The sequence below is a fragment of the Macaca nemestrina genome, chromosome 15, assembly GCF_043159975.1.
Source record: "Macaca nemestrina isolate mMacNem1 chromosome 15, mMacNem.hap1, whole genome shotgun sequence".
Lineage (NCBI taxonomy): Eukaryota > Metazoa > Chordata > Mammalia > Primates > Cercopithecidae > Macaca > Macaca nemestrina.
The window spans coordinates 48,140,770-48,164,014 of NC_092139.1; the positions used below are offsets into that span (position 1 = coordinate 48,140,770).

General features: G+C 35.1%; 1 protein-coding gene across 18 annotated transcripts in view; it reads left to right on the top strand.

The window, feature by feature from the left end:
• LOC105481485 (mono-ADP ribosylhydrolase 2) overlaps window positions 1-23,245 on the top strand; it is a 2,105,812-nt gene that overhangs the window by 520,594 nt on the left and 1,561,973 nt on the right. For all 18 annotated transcript variants that reach the window (XM_071080856.1, XM_071080850.1, XM_071080851.1 and 15 more), the window contains one exon: window positions 13,490-13,519. In XM_071080856.1, the coding sequence (XP_070936957.1) occupies window positions 13,490-13,519 (30 nt within the window). The remainder of the gene's footprint in view (window positions 1-13,489; window positions 13,520-23,245) is intronic.

Consider the following 23,245-nt stretch of genomic DNA (forward strand, 5'->3'; position numbering starts at 1 on the left):
TGCTGGTTCGTCAGCTTATCTTCAGTGGGGCTCCTGTTCAGTCCCAGGGAGAGCTGAGCCTACCTGGGCTGCTTTCTGTTGCTACATTGGATGTCAGGGAATGCTGGCGCCTGGGTCACCTTCCTTTTGGTGGGATGTTGTAAGGTGCCCTGCAACTATGCTGTTCCTCCAGTCCTGGATTCTCTAATCAGTTTACCCTCCTTCTTGCACCTTTAAGAGTTCTCCTTTGGTTGCCTCTCACATTATCTCCAGGGTTTACAGTTGTATTTAGCAGGAGTGGGTGGGAGGAGGAATCAGAAAAAACAAATTATGCTATCTTCACCAGACTTCAGCTTCATCTGAGAGGGCAAAATTTTGCAAAATAGAATATTGTAATCTCTCATCAACTAGTAAAAAAATTAAAAAAAAAAATCTCCAACATCATGATTCTGATGTTTAAATATTAGATTTTTGTATAATAAAAATAACAATGTATGCTTTATAGATTTATTTACTATAGTTATATCTTTTTTTTTTTTTTAAGAGACAAGATATTGCTTTATCACCCAGGATGGAGTTCAGTGACGCAATCATAGCTCACTGTAACCTCAAACTCCTGGGCTCAAGCAATATTCTTGTCTCAGCCTCCTGAGTAGCTAGGACTAATAAGTGCATGCCACCATGCCCAGCAATTTATTTATTTATTTATTGCAGAGACAGAGTCTGTCTATGTTGCACAGCTTGAAACTCCTGGGCTCAAGCAATCCTCCTGCCTCAGCCTCCAAAAGTGCTGGGATTATGCCACCACACCTGGCCTATAGTTATATAATTTAATGTGACTATTTTACTTACCTGTTTATTTCCAGCAATTGTTCTAGAACAGCCACAAATAGTGACTACTTAAAAAATGGTTGTTAAATAATTAAATTATAATTTGTATTCTTTATGATTGGCATAGAGGTTTCGGTAACTTGCCCAAAATTATATAACTATTGATGAAACTAAAGATTAATATTACATACTTTTTTTGGGTGGACACCACATCTGTTGCATGTGGAATACCATATGCAAATTCTTTTGTTACCTGTTGCTGCATCTATTTCATTTCTGGTCTTTAGAAGTCTTAGAGTGACGTTAGAATTACAACTAGTTTTAGTAAGTATTATTTAGTTATCCTGAGAGATTTGTTAAATGATAATAATTTTTAAAAGCCTCTGTAGTCAGTAATCAGCTTCTCACCAATGATAATACTTCTGTTTGAGATTAATATCAGTGCTTTTCTATGCAACAGACTAAAACTAATCTCTATTACAGAATCCACAGCTGGCCTGATGGAACTGTAATAACAAAAGTAATTGGTATTTTTTGATGTCCACAGGATGCAAATTATAATTTGTCTCCTGTGTACAGAAAAAAAGTGTGTCTTATATGGTAAATAATTAAACTTGATATTGATAAAGTTATATTTTTCCATGTCTTAAAGGAGATGACTATTTTATACTTACAACTGATGTAAATATAACAATGTATTTATTTCATCCTTGAACAATGTAACTAACATTTTACTATGTATTAATAGAAGCCAACTACAATTTGAAACTAAATTATTAGACTTATTTAGGAAAGAAAAATTATGGTTTTTCATTTGCTATTTCAGGTTATGATAAAGATTCTGTATTTGATTGTCCTAAATTCAAGGATGAGGAGTGCTAAATGATAGAAAACTTATGACGAATGAAAACATACATTTTACTTTCATTTTGTGTATTTTACTGTAAGCATATAAAATCTTAGGTTAGCCAGTTTACATTTATTTGGTGAGAGCCAAACTTTAATGTACTATTTATTATTGTTTTCAAAAATCTAAATTTAGCTCAAGTCTTTAAGCATTGATAATTAAGAAATATATGCCCTGTTTAATAGCAATGTATGTTTAATTGTTCATATTACCTAAAGTCATACTGAGAATTTTTGTCTTTTTAAATGTCAAAATTTGGCTATTGTTATCAGGATATTAAATGTAATATTCAAAGGAGTATTCTCCTTTAGATAATTACAGATTTTGTGAGATCAAAATTGCTGATTATAATAATGTTAGTAAATAATATGGGAAAGGCATAGAAAGTATTTAAATTTTTACAATTTTAAGTTGTATGATGTACGTAAATGCTATTTTTTTGGTAACTTTGGTTAAAAAACCAGTAATACTGCCTTTAATGTTGGTGTTAACTGAATACATTGCTTTTTGTGGGCATTGAATATCCATCTATTTTGAAATAATTTGGGAGAAATAAAATAATTCCTTAAGATATAGTCTGGCATACTGAAAAGAACATTGTTTGGTGTTGGGTGAAAGGACTCAAGCATTGGATTGAATAGTTACTTACCAGCCCATGACCTTGGGCAAGTAACTTAGCCTCACTTTCCTCATTTGTTATAGGAAAAGTAAAATTCCCAATTTGCAAGATTATTTGGAGGATTAAGATATCATAAAGATCAACTCTTAAACATTGTCTGTTAAATAATAGATGCTTAGAAAATTGTCTTCAGGATCTATTTGTATATTCCAATATTTGGTTGTTATTTTGGGCATATTTTCTACCTTGATAAGCTTACTAAAGTATGTGTCAGCTTGTCCACTGGCTTGGTGATTCAGAGCATAACTTTCTAATGGAAATGAATCATACAAGAGCTCATTTTATGATTTTTATAAGCTGGCCACCTCATGAGTTAGATTTGTGCAAGAAGTTAGTTCAAACTTCTTGATGATCCAAGCATTGCATTAGGGTGAATGCAGAGCTAGGTCAGCTTCTGCATGAACCAGCATACTTTAGATGTGTAACAAGACTTTAACAAACTGGAAGAAGAATATTGCTTTAAAATGATGTTTCTAGATTGGAAAAAGAAGAAATGGAAACATATGTTCCATTGAATTTTCATTAATTTATTGTAAGTAGAATTGGCACCACTAGAGAAAGTCTTCATATGCTACAGTAGTTTAAAAAAGAGAAATACAGAAACAGGGATTATATAATTCCTACTTTATTCCTTACTCTGACGTTTTTTTGTGGGTTGGAGGGTATGGAACTTGGCTTCTCTTGTGGGAGGTGCTTAAGAGTGTGAAATTTCTAGTAACATTACATGGCTTCAAATACTGGTGCCAACCTTTGATCTTGGATATGTTACTTAACCTGTCTGTGTCTCAATTTTTTTAACATATGAAGTGGAAATAGAAAATGGTACCTACTTCATTAGCTTCTTTGGGGGACTGAATTAGCTAGTAATATGCCTGGCATCTAACAAAAATGATAAATGTAAGCTGTTTTATTTTTTAGTTAGGATTCAGGGTGTAAATGTAAATTTGAGTAATTATCTGGTGATTACTTTTAGCCGTTGCGTTCCATTTCTCTTTAGCCTTCCATTACACTTGTACAAAAGCAGTGGGTGCCTAGTACAATGTTTGACGTACATGAAGTGTCTCAATGGTTGGTTTTAGATGAATGGAAGCAGACAGCTTAGAACTATCATGGGAACATGATATTTAGCTTTGAAATTCTTACTGAGCTGAAGTATTCCTACATATCTTTGTGGGGTTTTTGATACATTTTCCATATCTTTCTAGTAAGTTAATATCCTGTCAAGTTTTTTTTTTTTTTTTTTTTTTTTAATACGAAGTTTTGCTCCTGTCACCCAGGCTGGAGTGCAATGGGGCGATCTCAGCTCACCGCAACCTCCACCTCCCAGGTTCAAGCGATTCTCTTGCCTCAGCCTCCCTAGTAGCTGGGATTACAGGCATATGCCACCACGCCTGGCTTATTTTGTATTTTTAGTAGAGATGGGGCTTTTCCATGTAGGTCAGGCTGGTCTCGAACTCCCGACCTCAGGTGATCCACTTGCCTTGGCTTCCCAAAGTGCTGGGATTACAGGCATGAGCCACCGTGCCTGGCCTATCTTCTAAAGTTTTTAAACCTTAAGCTTCTAAAGTATACTTTAAATTTTCAAGAAATTTAATTAGAAAGTAGTGGAAAATTTCTTACTGTAATATTTTCTAGCCAAGTTTTTCATTTGCATTTAAGTTCAAGACCTGTCATGCTTTGTATCTAATAAACATGAAAAGAAAGTGGTTAAAGAGACTTACCATTAGTTGAGACAGTTTTACTATTTTTACATTAAAAGAAGACTAGTAAAAAATTTATATATTTGAAATCTGTCAGAAATTGAAACTAAATATCTTTTCAAGTATAGATGAAAATGTTTCATTGATGTAGTTTATATTTACATCAGAAGCACCCCATTGAACTGAAATCTCATTTAACATACCAAAACATTTGATTCATATTAATTATTTGCAAACATAAGATAATCCTGATGATTTAGGTGTTCTCCAAGCTATACTTAGGCATGTTACATTTCAGCTAATTTTGACTTATTTTAATAAACATATTTTAATATACATTTTAAAATAATGTTATTAAACTCTTAAATTTAAAAAGTACGTATGTCCTTTTACCCGTAATACTTTGGAGAACTTTTTTTTAATTTTGAATTTTTGTGGGTACATAGTAGGTGTGTGTGTGTATGTATGTGTATATATATGAAGTATGTTATTTGATACAGGCATGCAATGTGTAATAATCCCATCAGGGTAAATGGGGTATCCATTGCCTCAAACATTTAGCCTTTGTGTTACAAGCAATCTAATTATACTTTTAGTTATTTTTATATGTACAACGAAATTATTATTTACTATAGTCACCCTGTTGTGCTATCAAATACTATCTCTTACTCATTCTAACTATTGTTTTTACCCATTAACTATCCCCACTTCCTCTCTATCCCTTGAATACCCTTTCCAGCCTCTGATAACCACCCTTCTTTTCTCCATCTCCATGAGTTCAATTATTTTAATTTTTAGCTCCCACAAGTAAGTGAGAACATGCAAAATTTGTCTTTCTGTGCCTGCCTTATTTCACTTAACATCATGATCTCCCGTTCCATCCTTGTTGTAAATAACAGATTCTCATTCCTTATTCTGATGGAATAGTACTTCATGGTGTAGCTGTACCATGTTTTCTTTATCCATTCATCTGTTGATGGACGCTTAGGTTGCTTCCAAATCTTGGCTATTGTGAATAGTGCTGCTACAAACATGAGAGTGCAGAAATCTCTTTGAAATACTGATTTCCTTTCTCTTGGGTATACCTCGGAGTGTGATTGCTTTCTTTTAGGTATAACTTAGGAGTGGGATTGCTGGATCATATGGTACCTCTGTTTTTAGTTTTTTGTGAAATCTCTAAACTGTTTTCCCTAGTGGTTGTACAATTTACATTCCCACCAACAGTATACAAGGAGCCCCTTTTTAGAGAACTTATTTTATAGAAACTCCAGTATATGTATGCACACACACATATGCAGACACACACACGAACACACAGATTTTTACTAGAACATTATCTCTAACAGCAAAACTGGAAACAATGTAAGTGCCCATCAGTAATAGGAGTAGTGTTACTCAAACTCTGGAATCTCATAGTGTGTTACATATTATTTCATTAGTTAGAGCCATGATATATTTATTAATAAACGAGAAATTTATGTTGCATGGCAATTTTATTTTTGTCATAACCTCAGAAGCCTTAACTATTTGCATATATTTACAAGAACATGGAGAAAAGTGTGGAAGGGAATGGTAGACAAGAGGAGTTGAGTTTGTTTAATATACTTGATTCTTTAACATGTTCAAATGAGTATGTATTATTTTATATTTTATATGTTTTAAATATAATTTGTTATACTTATGTGTTTTATGTTTTTTAATTAACAAAGTAAACAGTCTGCTATATTGATCATTCTTCAAATGGAAACATAGAACAGGGGCCATCCTTATAACCATCTGCACTAAGAGAGTTAGCCTCTGAAGGAATATGAGATTTAGGCTAGCCACCATCAGTGACCAGTCTGTTTAAAACATATCTGTTCAATCAAGGTCCCAGCAGGAAACAGATGATGCAGTCAAATTACAATAATTCAAGAGCTGGAGCCAGGTGTGGGGTAGGAGAACCTCGAGGAGATTTTCATGGACCAGGGGCCACCAACAGCACAGCTGTTGCCACCCAAGGCACAAAGAGACAAGGAGAGGGGGAGGATATCAGAACCCAGAAAGAGAAAAAGTCGTGTTGTAAAGAACCTTGATTAGAACGGTGACCTTCTTTAAAGGGACATAGTCCATTCACAATAAGCTTACAGGAAGTGAACCAGGGAAGAGAATGTTAAATGCATTCTAATCTCTCCTGTCATCTGCCAGGGCTCCCCACCTGACTGAACCCAACTAGAGAGACAGATGTTAAGAGAGGGCCTTTTGATGTCAAGTATCTAGATCAGCGGCCTTGGGCAGAGAAGGGGGGCAAGTACAGAGAATGGGTTTTGAGGAGTAAACAGGAGCTATCTGGCATAAAATGCCATTTTTTTTTTTTTGAGACAGAGTTTCATTCTTGTTGCCCAGGCTGGAGTGCAGTGGCATGATCTCGGCTCACTGCAACCTCCACCTCCTGGGTTCAAACAATCTTGTGCCTCAGCCTCCCGAGTAGCTGGGATTACAGGTGTGTGCCACCACACAAGGCTAATTTTTGTATTTTTAGTAGAGATGGGGTTTCACCATGTTGGCCAGGCTGGTCTCGAACTCCTGGCCTCAGGTGATCTGCCCGCCTTGGCCTCCCAAAGTGCTGGGATTACAGGTGTGAGACACTGTGCCCAGCCCCAATATTCTTTTTGAACTAAATAATCAAAATAACCCAGAAGAGAAAAACAAAGATAGTATGCAAAATATTCACATCCATTTACTTTACCGGCTTACAGAATTATTGTTTAATTGACCTAAGCCCAAACACAAAATTAAAAAAGAAAATCTGAAGATGGCATTGTTTCTCACCCTCTTCTGTACATAAGTCCCAAGTTCTTTCTTAAACTCCCTTGAGGGCATAGCAGTGAACATCTCAGATTGGGGACAGAAAACTATTCCCAAAGATGAACATGGCCCCAGACCCACAAATTGCCAGACTTTGGACTTGGTCTGAAACAGTAGAGGTTTTCTGTTAAGTCCTAGCTTGGTTGCAAGAAATGACACTGTAAATCAGGTCATGGAATGGGAAGCTGACATTTACTGACCCTTTGCATGTGCCAGGCTCCATGACATGCATTCATGTAAGTTAGCACTTTTACTCCTCTCAGCACACCTGTACTGTGACCAATATGGTCACATGAATGTATGCCATGGAGCCAGGCACATGTCAGGTTTGCTGAGAGGATTAAAAATGATTACTCTTTAAGAAACAGAAACTCAAAAAAAAAAAAAAAAAAAAAGAAAGAAAGAAAGAAAAAAAAAGACACAGAAACTCCAAGAGTTTAATTTGGAGTTTAAGGAACTTTCTGAAGGTCAATGATAGAGTCTGGAGTTGGAGCTAGATCTGCTTGGCTACATCCTGGCACAGCCTCACTTGGCTGCAAAATGGTAGAGAAGTCATTATCCATTATCAGAGGTCTCTCACCTGTCCCAGAAATATGCCTTTCCCCTTCCCTTCTCTCTCATTCTCTTATCTTCCATTCATTCCCTTTGTTATATATTTAACAAGTATTTATTCAGTACCTACTGTGTGCCAAGAATCATGCATTGTACCATTGATACCAACGAATATGGCCTCTGCCTTCATGGATTTTACAGCGTAATAAGAATTCTCAGGGGAATCATCCTATGCATTTCCACTAGCCCCAGGTCCTTTTCATTTGAGGTCATTTGCATCTCAGTCTTCGTATATCTTTATTAAGACTGAGAACTATTTTTTGGCCTGTTTGTTTAAATACAAGTGTAATATAAAAATTGTAATAAACCTTTTTAAAAATCTCACTTTCTATTTCATTATTTTAGAGAATTGAGGATGCTATAATATTATAAGAAATATGAAATACTGGAACTAGGTAAGATAATATTTTTTAAAGGTGCTTTCTGGTTTTATTGAAACAAATCAGCCAGCTCCCCCAAAAGTGTGAATATATGGGTACATGTTGAGGCTTATGTTTTAATCAGGCTAAAAGCATATCACATTCTCTCAAATAAGCACATCTTTCATTTCTTAAATTGAAAATTGGTTTGTATTTATTTAAAACCTTTCTTGTCAAAGGCAAGTTAAAATTACTGTTCAAGTGTCTCATATAATTATAACCATAAAACTAATAAACATTTGAACTAAATTTTCCCTATTTAGATATGCTCGTTCACTCTTGGGAAAGCCCCAGATTGCGTTACTCAAGTAATCCCATTTTTGTAACTGAGCCAGTATTATCATTATCAAAATTACAATTGATCTACAATATACTGTCATAAAGGATGACTGGTGTGTAGCACATTCTGATTTCTCTCATTTTGCATTAGATGCATTGCATAATAGAACTGTAGGAATTGCCTGCTAATGCTTTAGTTCACCCTTTAACAATTAAGTTAGGCAATCTTGGGTAAAGTAACATTCAGTAGACTCCATGCATGTTGTTTTCTATCACCATCTTTGGATGTAATTTTGGGGAGCAGGAGGGCTGCAATACACACACAGAGACACATACATATATTTATAATTTGTTAAGAGGGAGTTATTATTAAACATCTAAGTTGACACTATTTTATGGTTGGTTCTTCTGGGTCTGATCCTAGACAAGTGAGTTAACAACATCTTTGATCCTCTTTAGCTTTCTACTTTTGTAAAATAAACGGGTTGGACCAAATAAGTGGGGTTTTTGTTTGTTTGTTTATTTGTTTAGCTTTTGGCAGTTTTTTTTTTTTTTTTTTTTTTTTTTTGCCCATGCTACGATATTCATAGAAGTCATTGAGTACCTAGTAAGGCAAACCAGGACCAGCTGTAGCTCCTCCCTTGTACTTTAACGACAGTAATTCTGTTTTGTTTTATATGTGAATCATCCCAAGTAAGACTTCCAATTTCTGATGCCTTTTCACCTATTTATTAGTAGTAGGGGTCATTGTATTCTATTTTTGGCTTCATAGTGAGTGACAGCTTGTACAAACAACACAGATACTGGAATAATCAGTCTTCTTCAAATTCTATAGTAGCATGAACTGTAAAGTATTAATCATGTATTTATTGCCTATTTTCTACATGTGAATCAGTTAAGCCTATTCTTAATTTTCTTGCTTCGTCAGCTTCAAAGCAGGAAATTACACCATTGCCCAAAATCTCCAGCATTCTGTTGATTTTGTTTGGGAGGTATAAATCTAGTAAAGCATAGACAGAGGCCTGTTGCCAAATTGATAGCTGTATTTGTCTGCATAGATTGTATTTTCACAGCTGTCAGGTGAGATGGTTGCTTCCTATATAAAGTGGTTCTAGAATCATGCATGTGCTTGGGATTTTAATTGATCAGATTTTTTAGCACTTCCTACTTAAAGAGCTTCAAACTCTAGGGAATATAATGTATGCCATTCTGAAAGGTGGTATTTCAGCTTTTGTATCTTTGGGGATAACATGTTGTGAATGAAATTGGTGTTTTAAATAGAGCTCCTGGGGAAGTTTTTGCCAACAGTCCTTTTGATATCCCATGTGCTCTATTGTAATAAGAAAGCAGAATAAATAAACTAAACTAGGTGGTCAGGATTCTGTTAGGATGAAAACAAGTATAATTTCCTTTATAATGATGAAAAGCAAACAAAACCCTGCACAAATAGTTTTAATCAATGTTTAAAGACTCGTTTCCCAGACTCTTGTGTGTTTGGCAGATAGTCTTGGGTGGGGTGGAAATGGAGTGGAAAAACAAACAATTGCTGTGGAGATAATAAAAATTACTGGGCAAAAAGAAAAAACGGTATTTGAAATACTTTTTTTTTTTTTTTTTTTTTGAGACAGAGTCTTGCTCTGTTGCCCAGGCCGGAGTGCAGTGGCATGATCTTGGCTCACTGCCACCTCTGCCTCCCAGGTTCAAGCGATTCTCCTGCCTCAGCCTCCTGGCTCATGGTTGACATGAGTTACCTCTTCCAGCATTTTTCATTTGTATTTTGAGAAAAACAAATTAAAGTGGTATTGACAACTGCCGTGATCATTTTTCGTTTAGGCTAATTGTCCCAGGAAAGGGATTCTTATATTGTATTCATTTTTTTTTGTTTTAATACTTTAATAGTGAATATTTATAGCTATAGGAATTTGATACTTTTAATTAAAAAATTTAAAACTTGGTTCAAATGAAATAAAAAATTCTCATAAACTTTAAAAGTGGAACCATTTGTTTAGGGTATTGGAAATCAATTCTCTATATTTTACACTACGAAATTAGCTTCAGATAACCCTTTTCTCCATTTTGTGTTCATGTTGTTTTCACTTTATAAACAGTAAAACTCCATCTCCTTGCGTGAAGTTATTTTAGGGGGAAGAAAAAAAAGTGCAATACACAGATTCATTATCTTGTAATGGCTCATTTTAGTTTTGCATTGAATCAATCTTTGAGACAATTACTGTAACTTGATTTTTTCCTTCCCTCCACTGGTAATAAAAGAGACATTTTATTTCAGGGAAATATGAATTAAAATAGTCTCGCTTCATAAGCATGCTCAGAGAAGAGATTTTTAAATCTTGTTTTAAAAATAGTGGCATCATGTTCATGAACTTCAAGTTTTCTTTGTTCCTTTTCTTCTTTTCCTTTCTCTGTGAAACAGTAGGATTAATAGGAAGCATGTCCAAAATTCCCTCTCGGTAGAAATTTAGATAGGGATATAAATATATTTTATGCATTCCTACTAAGCATTTCCAAATAAGCTTTTAGAGTTTCTTAAGTAATCTTTGATTTTATAGGAAGAAAAAGGGTCAAAGTTTGCTTTCTTCACACACTTCAGTAAACAAATCCCTCTTGTATTAATGAAGAAATTGACTAAACCTACCAATTATCTCACTATTATAAAACGTGTCTTGAAAATTTATTAGATGCAGGCCAAACCATTAAACTCAGACCTTGGCTTGGAGAAGCTTCCATCTAATTGGGATATATCTCAATTTATTGGAGATAATGAAGTAGAAACTAAATTATTATTAATTTTAGACACACAAAAGTCGTTTCACTTCTGTAAAATGGAAGAAGTAACATGAATCTACCTGACCAATGAATGTTGGATAACCAGTTATTGGAGTGCTTTGTGGAGGCAAAGTAATACTACAAATAACAATAAAGTTTCACCTTTACTTGTGTATTTTTATGTCACTTTTGGTGAAGAAAAGTGCCTTGACATTTTTGCTAATAAAGTTAACTTTTTTGTTATTTTTTAGAGAATAGAAATAGATAAAATAGACAAATTTGATGGATTCATTGGAAAAATCTTTATTGGATTTATAGTTATCAGAACTTTTTTGAATATGATTATGCAGCCTAAATTAAGATTCTATTACATGGATAGTAATACACATGGAATTACCTTAAAAATGATTGTGTACTATGTAGAGTGTCAAAATTTTGTAAAATAGTTCTACAGTGAAGGTAAAATGTTACTGGATACGCTTATGTAAAATACATGAACACACATTGGACATAAACTAACTTGATGATTGGCCAGAACTGGAATTCCAATTCCTACACCTACCCATCCATCCACATCTATTGGACAAGTGCCTGGTTAAACAGATGGGCCTTGGGCTGTGCTCTCAAAACAGGCAACCTCCACCTTTATTGAGCAAAACATTGGATGAAAATAGACTATATTGTCTTACTGTGCTACTGAGCATGGTAATTTAAGTGAAGAGCTCCTATTTATTATTGTTGTTGGTTGTTAAAAATACCTTTTTCCTTATGAATGAATATGTGAAAATTGGAGGACAACAGATGGAGTCCCAGGGAACTGGAAAACCTATAGATAGGGAGGTAATTCTCAGTCAAATATGAAAATAAAAAATCAGCAGGAGTGTGAAATTTCATGTGGTTTTATAAATGCATGTAGCTAAGATTTTAGAAAATGTTTGGTTGATCATGAAATTTCTCTTTTCCACTAACGGATATGAGACCAAGTAGAATTCTTGATGTCTGTCCTCATGCCTCTTCAATAAGTTACCACTTCAAAAGCTACAAAGCTGGATTCAGGGCAGGACCTTAAATTCTGGCTACTGTCTGTGTAAATATCACACACTTACATGTGGTAAAGTCAGAGGGACTTGCAGACCTGAGTGATAGGGTGGCAGATGACTTTATGACATCAGAAGTGAGTTTTGTTTATGGTTGATTAATGACATTGCTACTTGGGACATGTTTGTGACAAAAGTACTGAGGGCAATTAGCAAGAGCAACAATTAGATAGTCCTATACTTGGAAGATTATATGAGACTAAATTTGACACTCTTAATATTGACATATTGAAAATAGCATTTGGTCTCCATGCATTTTCATGATATTCTCTTCAGTGTAACAATAATCACTAAGCTATCACATATCTAACCTCATAGAACTGTGAATATGGGCATTTGTTCTTCAAATGATCCATTATTTATTGATTGAATCATTAACAATGATATTTGCACCTCTTAAATTATGAAATGGGTGGTCTGTGGGCAGCATGCTAAAATTCGAGTATAAGACTTTCTACTCCTTTTTCATAATTTTTGTTTAAGTCTTTTGGTAACTCAGTTTTCACAAAGAAGGGGAGTTTGCTTGCTACCTACTTTCCTTGTATTACTGCTGGGCTGTTTTTTGGTGGCAAGAAATAATTCCTGTGATACTTAAGAACTCTATGGAATAAAGCTCAGTGTAGTGTATATTGAATTATGTTTTCTGGTTATTATATTTGGATAAATTTAGGCGTAAGATTGTTTAATACTTCAGCAGAAACCTGCAATGGAACTTCCTAAAAATTTGACCTTGTGAAAGAAATCCAAATGGAATTATTTTATACTTAATTTAGCGCCTATAAATGTGTGTGCTGGGCTAATAAATAAATAGGTAAGAAATACCACAGCACTGTTTAACGTTTATTTCTTTCCTCAAAATAAAAAAGGTAATCAAAAAAGTAATAAATTGTTACTATTTAAGAGTTATTTCTTACTGCAAAATGTTTTGTGATAGCTTTGTTTCATTATGTTTAACTTAATTAACATAATACTTTTTTGTTACATTGTCCTTTGAAATCATTAAAATTGGTTAAATAATATTGTTCTATTCTACTTGATAAAATGAAGAGCTCAGAAGATTAATTTAGATACAGAACTGAGAATAAAACAGTCTCAATATGTGTTTAATTTCATTAGAAGGAAATATGTTACAAAAATAGCCATTTGAAGAGAAAAAGATAAAAATAGTGAAATATTTTAATTTTCAAACTCATAAAATAGTAATATAAGCTGTCTTTAAATGAAAGTAAATATTTTATGTTTCTGTATGTATATGAGACATATGATCACTATCAGATTTATCTTGAATTACTCTGATATACTATATTTCTTATACATGTTATTTAATGTCTTTTGTTATGTTTTGTTTTAAACAGCAAATGCCAGTCTTCTTGGAGGAGGAGGTGGTAAGTCCTGAACATCACTTAACTTACAATACATTTTTATTGCTATACCAACTACAAGATGTTTAGTAACTTCTGTGACACTTCAAAGAAAATTTTGCTATAGTCATCAACCACAAAAATGTTAATCTTCCAAAAATAATTTATAATATGAATACCTTGGTTTGGTTAAATGTTATTTTAATTGACTTCAAGATATACACAGTACTCTTTTCTTCTTGTCAAACTTTGCATTTCTACTTTTGGCATAAGGTTTAACAGCTATAAGCTATATGAACACACATGTATGACATGTGTGTACATAGTTACAGAGTATTACATATTACAGAGTTATTTTTAATATGAATTCTAAACAATAGTACATTTAGAGGCTGTGGTTTCTTTTTCCACTATAATGACTTTCTTTTGCTTTTCATGACTTTGTAGCCTGAGAGCTTAATATATCAGCCACTTACTTTGAAAAATAAAAAAGAAATTACTGTTGACACTCTGCTTTTTCTTTCTGCTCAGTTAGAGGATAAAGAGAAGGAGATCAAAGTGAGCTGAGGGAGACAGAGATTCCTGTACTGGGAATTTTTTTGATACTAAAATCTTGTAACTATTTGTATTTTTATTTCTAGGTTAGGAAGATGAAAGCTTTCATAGTCCCAGTATATATAATATAGTAGGAGAGAAAAAAGTATACAATTAGAACAGAGTCCTTTTCATATAAGGCCCAGATGGACATAACTAGGTTTGTTTTCTCTTTCCCTGTCACTCTTTTTCTCCCTTCCTCTCTTGCTCTTTCTTTTTTCTTACACACAGTTGAAATAGATAGATTGTGCAGAGCCTTAGGCTTTCATCAGGAGGTTTCATTGTAATTTTTATTTGGAAATTAAACATTTAAAATCCTTTGTTTCTCTGTAAGAATAATTGGTTTTTTAAAAACAGAATCTTGGACATAAGAAAAATAGATAAGTGTTTGAACTAGAAAATGCTCTTCATATTATCACATGTCAATGCATGTTCTATGCCAGAGTATCATGAAAAGAGTATGGGATTTGAAATTGGACTTACTGTGTGGAGACCATGAAAGCGTTAGTAAATATCTCCAAGCCTCAGTTACCTCATCTTTAAAGTGTGAGGACAGTATTAACTATCTAAAATGTTTATTGTGAGAATTAAACAAAAATATCTGCTAAGTAACTAAGTCATGGAATAGTGCAGGATTCATAAATGTCTATTTCTTTTCTTCTTTCTTAAGTTATTTTAGAAAATATGAATCTGTAGGATGTTTCATTGTACTCATTATTGTATTTGGGGGGAATTAGAAGGGAAATTTTTCCTTAGGAGTTGAATTCCCAGTAATTTTTTCTTTCTCTCTCTTATAATAGGTGAAGAAAACATTATTAAGATAAATTGTCCATAGTGCTGATTTCCTTACAAGATCTATTAGTATTTTAAGAAACCTCACGAATACTGTTACTACCATAGAGGAAAGTTAAAATTGAGTCTATGTAAACACATTCATCAAGTTAAAACAACAAATTAGGTAGACGATTCAGTTATTGCTTTTGAATATTTAAAAAAATTGACTTGACTAATTATTAGCCACTATAACAGAAAAAGTAAAAAACATTAAAGTCCAAAGTAACAGTAGTTTAAAAGAGATAGAAATGTATTTCTGTCTCATGTAAAGGTAGTCTAGATACAGGCTGGAATGGTTGTATGGTGATTCCGTGGTGTCATCAGAGACTCAGCTCTTACTTTTCTGTTCTTTCCTAGTGTATGGCTTTCATACTAAGATGACCTCAGGGTACAGGATGGCTCCTGGAGCTCTAGCCATCATAAATATGGGTACAGGTCAGAAGAAGTAGGAAAGGCAAAACATGAAAAAAAGTGAGCTCCCAAACATGAGTCAGTTTTCTTTAAGCAGAATCCCACATTATCTTTGAATCTGGACAGTATTCATTCCTAGCATGTAGTCTTTTATTCCAAGAAGCAATACACTCATTGGGAAAAATTACTGTTCCGTTTACTAAGGAGGAAGGGGACAGTGGAGGTTGAGGAAAACAGTGTAATATACCTGCCATGGTGGTTACCTCTATATTGTCAAACTGCTTTCTTTAAATATATGTATGTATTGTTGGTGTGTATAGAACTGACTCTAGTGATTTGGCTTGTATTTTCTTATGATTCCTCTCTCCTCTGTGAGAAGATTTATGAATGTCTAGCAATGGTAAGACATTCAGGAATAGGCCAGTTTTCTATTTAGCTAAAGTCTTTATTTTAATGTCTTCCTCTAGATGGTTGATTTTGCTCAATTTGTCATCATTTATAATTTTTTGAATAATAAAATTAGCAACTCAGCATCATCATAAAGATAAATTACAAGTATTTAAGATGGTTGTAATTTCTTTCATTAAAGTAGGTCATTGACAGGTTTAAATTTATTTATGCATTTCTGGAGATGTCAAGATTGCTCTAAAACATGCGTCTGATTTTTGGAAAGCTGCATTTAAAAATTAAATTTAAGGAATATTTTTAGCCTTCTCTGAGCTGATTTTTGACCTTCTGATTCTATGACAAATCTTTTTAATCCTCTCAGTGATATTTGTAAAGTAACAGCTAGTAATCATCTAATAAGAAGCAATTGAATTGATGTAATTCTCTTGGATTTAATCAACAAGTCCTTTTTTCAACATGAGTTAATATCCCTTCAAAGGTTCCTCAAGAGAATAATTTTTTAATTGACTAAACAGTTTTATCAAGAAAATTTGACACTACATACAAAAATAATAATGGGACCTAAGTCCCATTCTTTAGATCCTCAGGAGAACTTTCCCCATATTCTGTATGAGTAGTACCTGATTGTGAAATGTAGACAAAATTATTGTATGCAGAATTTTATTGTCCATAAAATCTTAGCATTTTGTTGTTCTTTTTTGAGTGCTTACCACCGATGAGACAGATCCCCTGAAAGACTTAAAAAATGTTCACGTATCATCCTCTCAGTGCTGATTTTAAAGTGAGAGATTTACTTTACATTGATGTGAATTTTCATCTTTGAGCTAGATATCAATCTTTCTATGAATGTATTGCCACTGACTGCAGTTCATTGTAATGAGCATAGGTGATGTGATTACTTCTACTCAGTCATTTCAGTTAAAATTTGGTAACTTTTACCAATTTTACTAATTTGTTTGGTAAAATTGATCATTTTTGTTTATATATAGATAAGTTGAAGGCAGAGATGGATATGTACTAATTTCTTAATTGAATATATAGCTGGTCTATAGTGACTGAATTATACTTTTCAGGAAACATTTACATTAGTGTTAAAAATCTTTTAAGTTCTGTTAATTTTTTGACAAACTTTCCATTATTATTACCAACAGTATCCTGTATATTATTTTACCTGTTGTTATTTTAATGGTTGAGAGAAACTTCTTCAAGGTTATATAGCTTATAGGGCAAGGTTGGAATGAGAAGACAGTGTTCTCGACTGCCACTCCAGGGCTGCTTGCCCTGGCACTGTGGTTTTTAATATGCTTCTGCTCTCCAGGTTTGCTTTTCTATGCACAGATGGGTAGCTCTGTTTATACCAGGAAAAATAAGTGAGAGGACAGGAAAACATACAGTTAAGATATGAATGTTGCATTCCTTGGCTTATTTTCACAAGTCTCAAGATCTATTGATAGCTTGAAAGTCAATACAATGGCACTGTCTTACAGTACTCTTGGATTGCTTCCCAGTTTCATATCCCTTTTTTGTGCATTTGAGATTCAGTCTTAGAAGACATTGCATTTTAGATACATGTTCACCCATCTGTAATAAGAATGTTGTACATGCACAAGGTCCTGTGATGCTGGTACCTTTGGAATATATAGTAAAATATAAATCATTGTAGCCAGTCTTAAATTATATAAAGAAGTAGCATTAGAAAGAAAAATTAGAACTAAGGAGCTAATTCCTCACTTCCTTTTGGATCATTATATAATAGACAGGAACTAAATTTACAGCCTCTTACTTTAGATATCTTTTCTTTTTCATTGATGTAATAGTTTTAACACAAAACTAGAACCTGCTGATAGAACCCAAGCAGGATATTGTTTATGGGATGTACTTCCTCCTCCAGTCTGTCAAAGTTCTTGAGGGATAATGCTAGACATTTAAAATGACGGTTCCTGCAGAGTGGTAACTTATTGTCTTTTGTACACATAGCTTTATGGCTGCCATTTTAATCATATATACATACACATAAATAAAAAATAAACACATATATTCGCATCAATGCTGTAATTCGATACCTTATTCCTGCGTTGATTCTGTGGCAGGTTAATAGATAAGTACTGTTGTCTAATAAGCAAGTGCTGTTACCTATGCAGTCAGCCCCAGCTGCAATGCATGCAAAGCCATTTGCCCATGAGAACAGAGCAGACACTGTGAGCCTTCCCACCTCTGATGGCTTCCTGCTTTCCCTCTGCCCCTTAGAGTAGGCCCAAAGATGGACAAGGTTCAGTACCTTGCGTTAGTAGCTGCTCCTCTAATCTCCCTCATTTCTGATTTGGACAGTTCTCCTTGAAGAGAGGATTCATAATGCTTGTCTGTTATTAATGTCCCTTCATACAATGAGGCAGTTTGTGTGGTGTACCAAAATGCATGTTGAAAAAGAATAAAATTATAACCTGGGTGATAGGTGCACCAAAATCTCAGACTTTGCCGTTACACAATTCATCCTTGTAACCATAAAACACTTGTACCCCAAAAGCTATTGAAATAAAAAAAAGAAAAAAAAAGAAGAGTGAAATCATAAACCAAGTGCTGTTATATCATAGATAGTATTTGTGCATCTCCACACACCCATAATCTGTTTCTAAACACGAACACACATATGTGCACACATTCATTCAGCAAAGATTAATTGAGTTACTATTGTTTGTCCGTATTGATTGGTCAATAAACACAGCCTTTTCCCTGTGGCCAATCATGATCCCTGTTCAGCTGAATTATTAGAGCAATTATAGTTGTCTACATTCTTTCAGATGTTCCAAGGATTCTGCTGGCATAGTCTTTTGAGTTAAAATGATGCTTTCACATTAATAGAATGGGCATTGGATGACTTCTTTAAAAGGCAGAACAGATACCCTGAAAACAACTCTTAACAAAAAATCTGAGTTGCTACCTGGAATTCCTAACATGAAGAGCAAAGCATTTAAAGGGCTTTTTGAATGTGTTTAAGAGGGAATGATTTCATAAATTTTGTCTTAAGCATTCATAAGCAGAGTGGAGCGCCTTCTCACCCTCCCTTCAAATACACAACGGCTTTCCCAGCATATATCACTCCGGTGCTCAACATCCCGCAGTGATTCTGTTTCACTCTTGTTAAACCTCCAGATGTGGCCAAGCTTCAGGCATGCTGGGAGGAATCTAGGATAGCAGTCAGCGGTGAGGGACTGAGGCAGTTTACAGAGGGTGAGTGTTGGGGGTTGCTCCTCAGGAGAGTCAGTCAAGCATGACTAGTAGTGAGTTTGCCAGCTGGCCTGTGCTCAGCAGGGGAGGGGCCCCAGCCATGGGCCTGGGGAATAGCAACAGCCTCTCAGTCCTGAGAGAGAGCAGCATGGCAGGAGAAACTCAGGGGCTCTGGCCTTTTTACTCAGTCTGGGAGCAGAGATGCAGGAAAGGATGTGATGCTAAACCACAGAAAATAAGGTTTAAATCTTAACTGCCTCGGCCAGGCATGGTGGCTCATGCCTTTGTAATTTCAGTACTTTCAGAGGCCAGAGTAGGAGGATTATTTGAGCCCTGGAGTTTGAGACCAGCTTAGGCAACATAGTGACACCTCATCTCTACAAAAAATAATCAAAATTAGCCAGGTAAGGCTGTGCATGCCTGTGGTCCCAGCTACTTGGAAGGCTGAGGTGGGAGGATCGCTTGAGCTCTGGAGGTTGAGGCTGCAGTGAGCCATGATCATACCACTGCACTCCAGCCAGGCCATCAGAGTGAGACCCTGTCTCTTAAAAAAAAAATCTTGACTGCCTTAGGTGGGATTGATCCTGGGCACTATGGGCGGATAAGCCTGCTAAAGGAGGCCAGGAGGCCCAGATGTGAGGAAGAAGAGGGAAGGGGGTTAGGGACCAGGAGCCAGGCCAGGTCTGACAACACTCAGTTACACACTGAGCCAATCTACTTTTGCCCTCCCTCCTTCCCCCCTCCCCATTTTCCCTCCTCCTTCCCTCTTGCCTCCCTTCCTTCTTTACTTTCTTCTTTCCTTTCCCTGTTTCCCTCCTTCTTTCCTTCTTTCTTTTTCTCTTTCTCAGTCAACAGCAAATACTGATTACCTCTTGTGTACTAGCCTTGAATCAATGTAGGTGAGATTCTTAGAACTAAGTGCAGCCAGAGGCATAAGTACTTATTTACACATTAATATCTTAAGAACTAAGTAGGTTCTTCATGCAGGGAAAACGAAACAGAACAAGGAAAGTCAACAGTTTATAGTGGTCAGGGAAGACTTCCCAGAAGAGGTGACACAGGAGCAGTCTTGAATGATTAGTAGTAGTTTTCAGGAAGCAGAACGTCATGATCTATTCAGATGTATCTCCTACTCTTTGCTGTAGAGATCTTGCTCTGCCATCTCCTCACTGTTCTGCCATCATATCATCCAGGCCTTGGTTAAGCCGTTTTCTTTGACAGTCCCAGCATGCCACTTAAAATGGAGTGAAAAGTGTTAGGGCAGAACTGAAGAAAGAACTCTGGCTGGGCGCGGTGGCTCAAGCCTGTAATCCCAGCACTTTGGGAGGCCGAGACGGGCGGATCACGAGGTCAGGAGATGGAGACCATCCTATCCTGGCTAACACGGTGAAACCCCGTCTCTACTAAAAAATACAAAAAACTAGCTGGGCATGGTGGTGGGCGCCTGTAGTCCCAGCTACTTGGGAGGCTGAGGCAGGAGAATGGCGTAAACCCGGGAGGCGGAGCCTGCAGTGAGCCGAGATCGCACCACTGCACTCCAGCCTGGGCGACAGAGCAAGACTCTGTCTCGAAAAAAAAAAAAAAGAAAGAAAAAGAAAGGAACTCTGGTGCTGGTGATGTGGGTGGCAAACCTCCATCAAAGTAACCTGGGCAAAGTCTGGTGGTCATCGCCAGTGCGAGCTCCTCCCTGCTTTACTTTCTCTTCTGATTACCTCGCCTACTTGTCAGTCTAGGGACCATCTCTGCAGCTGCTCATTCCAGTTGGATTTCTAGTATGTGTTTTCTTCATTCTACATGAGCTTGTCTAATTCTTGTTCTTAAAAGTTTAACTTAGCCATAGTAGCTCTAGTCTTGCCTGCTGTTTGTCATTAAGCCTTCCAGATGCTCTTCCTGGTGGAGGAAGGTGAGGTGGAGAGGGTTCAAAATCCAAGCCATGCGTCTGCTTTGATCTCTCCTATGGTAACGGCAATTCCAAGGACATAATTTGTTTATTACACTTCTAACTTTGGTTACTGTGATCCCTTCATTCTAAAGCTAAACTTCAAAGTTATTCATCATGTTTACTACACATGCTCCCAATTCTAAGTGAACTTTCCCACCGAAAATCCCTGTTGAAAAGCCAACCCTATGCAGATTAAATGCTCCTTCTCATTGTAGCCATACCTGAGCCTGGAAGTGTATATTCCTCCATTAAGGCAGAAACTTCCTAAGAGTGAGTAATTTCATATTCATCTTTATACCCCTGGCTCATTCTATCACACAGAGTAGGTGCTTTGAGATATTACTGTCTCTCATCCTGGATTCTCAACATGTTTATATAGTTTGGTTTTGACCAGTTTACTTTGGAAAGTTAATCTCTTTATCTTCAAGTGATTTCTAAATGAAAAAAACCCCCCAAACTTCAGAAATGGTTATAGCAGGCAACCTGAGGATGATATTCATATTTATGCAGTAATTATTTTTATCATAGTATTATCTTTTGTTTTTAAAAAGTTTGTATAGCCAGGATCTCATAATTTTCTTTAAATATATTTACTTTAAATGGGCAATAAAGAGAACAATATGTAATTGAATAGATGGGGAAATGAAATACAGAGAATTTACATTCTATAGATCACATGGAAAGAGGGAAAGCCTGTTGTTTCATTTGTGTTTTACCATATTGAGGGTATTTCACCAGTTATGTCATTCTCCTTTTTCATAGTTTGATTTTAATTTATTAATAATTTGTCTTTAACATACTACAAGTAACTTGTCATTGACATCATATTACTAATATGTATACACGTGTTATCCTACAATGCGTTTCTATTTTCTTTTTTTAGCTTCAATAAGGTTTAACTAAAGAAAAATTGTATGTGTTGGTACTCTTAACTGGATACTCTTTTAAGGTCACTTGTTTCCATTTTGCTTTTGATTTTTAGAGTTTGCCTTTTAAAAATTAGTTTTATAATTGGTATGTATTATTTATATTTGTATGTTTCTTTCATAATTAACGGTTTTTTAAACAAATAGATGTTTAGTCATTCTTTCAGAAAATGTTGAGATTAGTAAATTATGCTCAAAGATAGGAATCAAAGGTTGTAAAGAAGAAAAAATAACCATAATAGAAACCCTCTTTTCAGATGTGGAAATACCTTGGTAAAAATTCTAGGCTCTTTATAAGTTCTCTCACTGTGTTAGGCTAGCTAAATGACACCTAAATGGTTGGAAGTTCAGATAATAACTACAAACAAATATGTTAAAGTTAGGAAGTACTCTAACAGGTGCCAGGATATGTCTACATATCTTCTTAATTATATAGCAGCTATAGTATAATGCTTGTGTAGCTTATCTACTTGTGTTAAAGGTAAAATCTTTTTAAAACTATAAAAAAGAGAAGTTTATTGAGTTCCTGATTTAAATCGCTCATCCCCAAAGAGTCTCTGAATGCGACCTATTAGTACACAGTAGGAAACAAATTGCAAGCAAAATACTGCAGGTCAAGCCTATTATGTTTTGCGATGACTACATTATATTCCTTCAGTTTATGGAAAAGAATTTTTGTTTTGTTTTGTTTTGTTTTGTTTTTACTATCTGATGTAGCTCCACAGTAATACAAGGTGGGGCAATTTCTTTGGGAGCCACTTTTATAATCTTTTTCGTTTTTGGCACTGTTAAGAATCCTCTTCTTCATTTACCCCTCAAACTGAAGATACTATAGGGATGTATGAATTTGGCCAGTTCTTGATGGCAACAAATTCAAGATTTTCAGGGTCATGTCACAGGCACTGCAGGTCCCTCAGGTTACATGATCCTTTATTGCTGCAGCTCTGTCTTTGGTCAAAAGTCATTATTTTTTTAATGAGTTGGGACAAATTTATTGTTTTGTGTACTAGTTTCCTCTTCTAAAATGATGGTTATAATGATACCTAACTACTTTACAGGTGTGGAATAACTAATTGCCCACTGTAAAATGTTTTCCAACATACAAAGTGTTAGATAAATGATTATTACTCTAGTTGTCATTATTATTAATGTTACAGTGTAAACCTGAAAGATGAAAGGTGCTGGATAATTGCAAGATATGGTAATGGTATATCCAAATAAACGGGAATAAACTGAATTGTTGGATAACACAAATCCAGATATCTGAGTATAGTAGAAGAGAATTTGTTTTACAGAAAGATAATATAGATATCTGTGCTTTAATTAACCCCTCAGAAATCTGAGGATTTTACATACAAAGATAGAGGAATATTCTAACAGTAGTTCATTTCATCTGTATGTATAATGGTC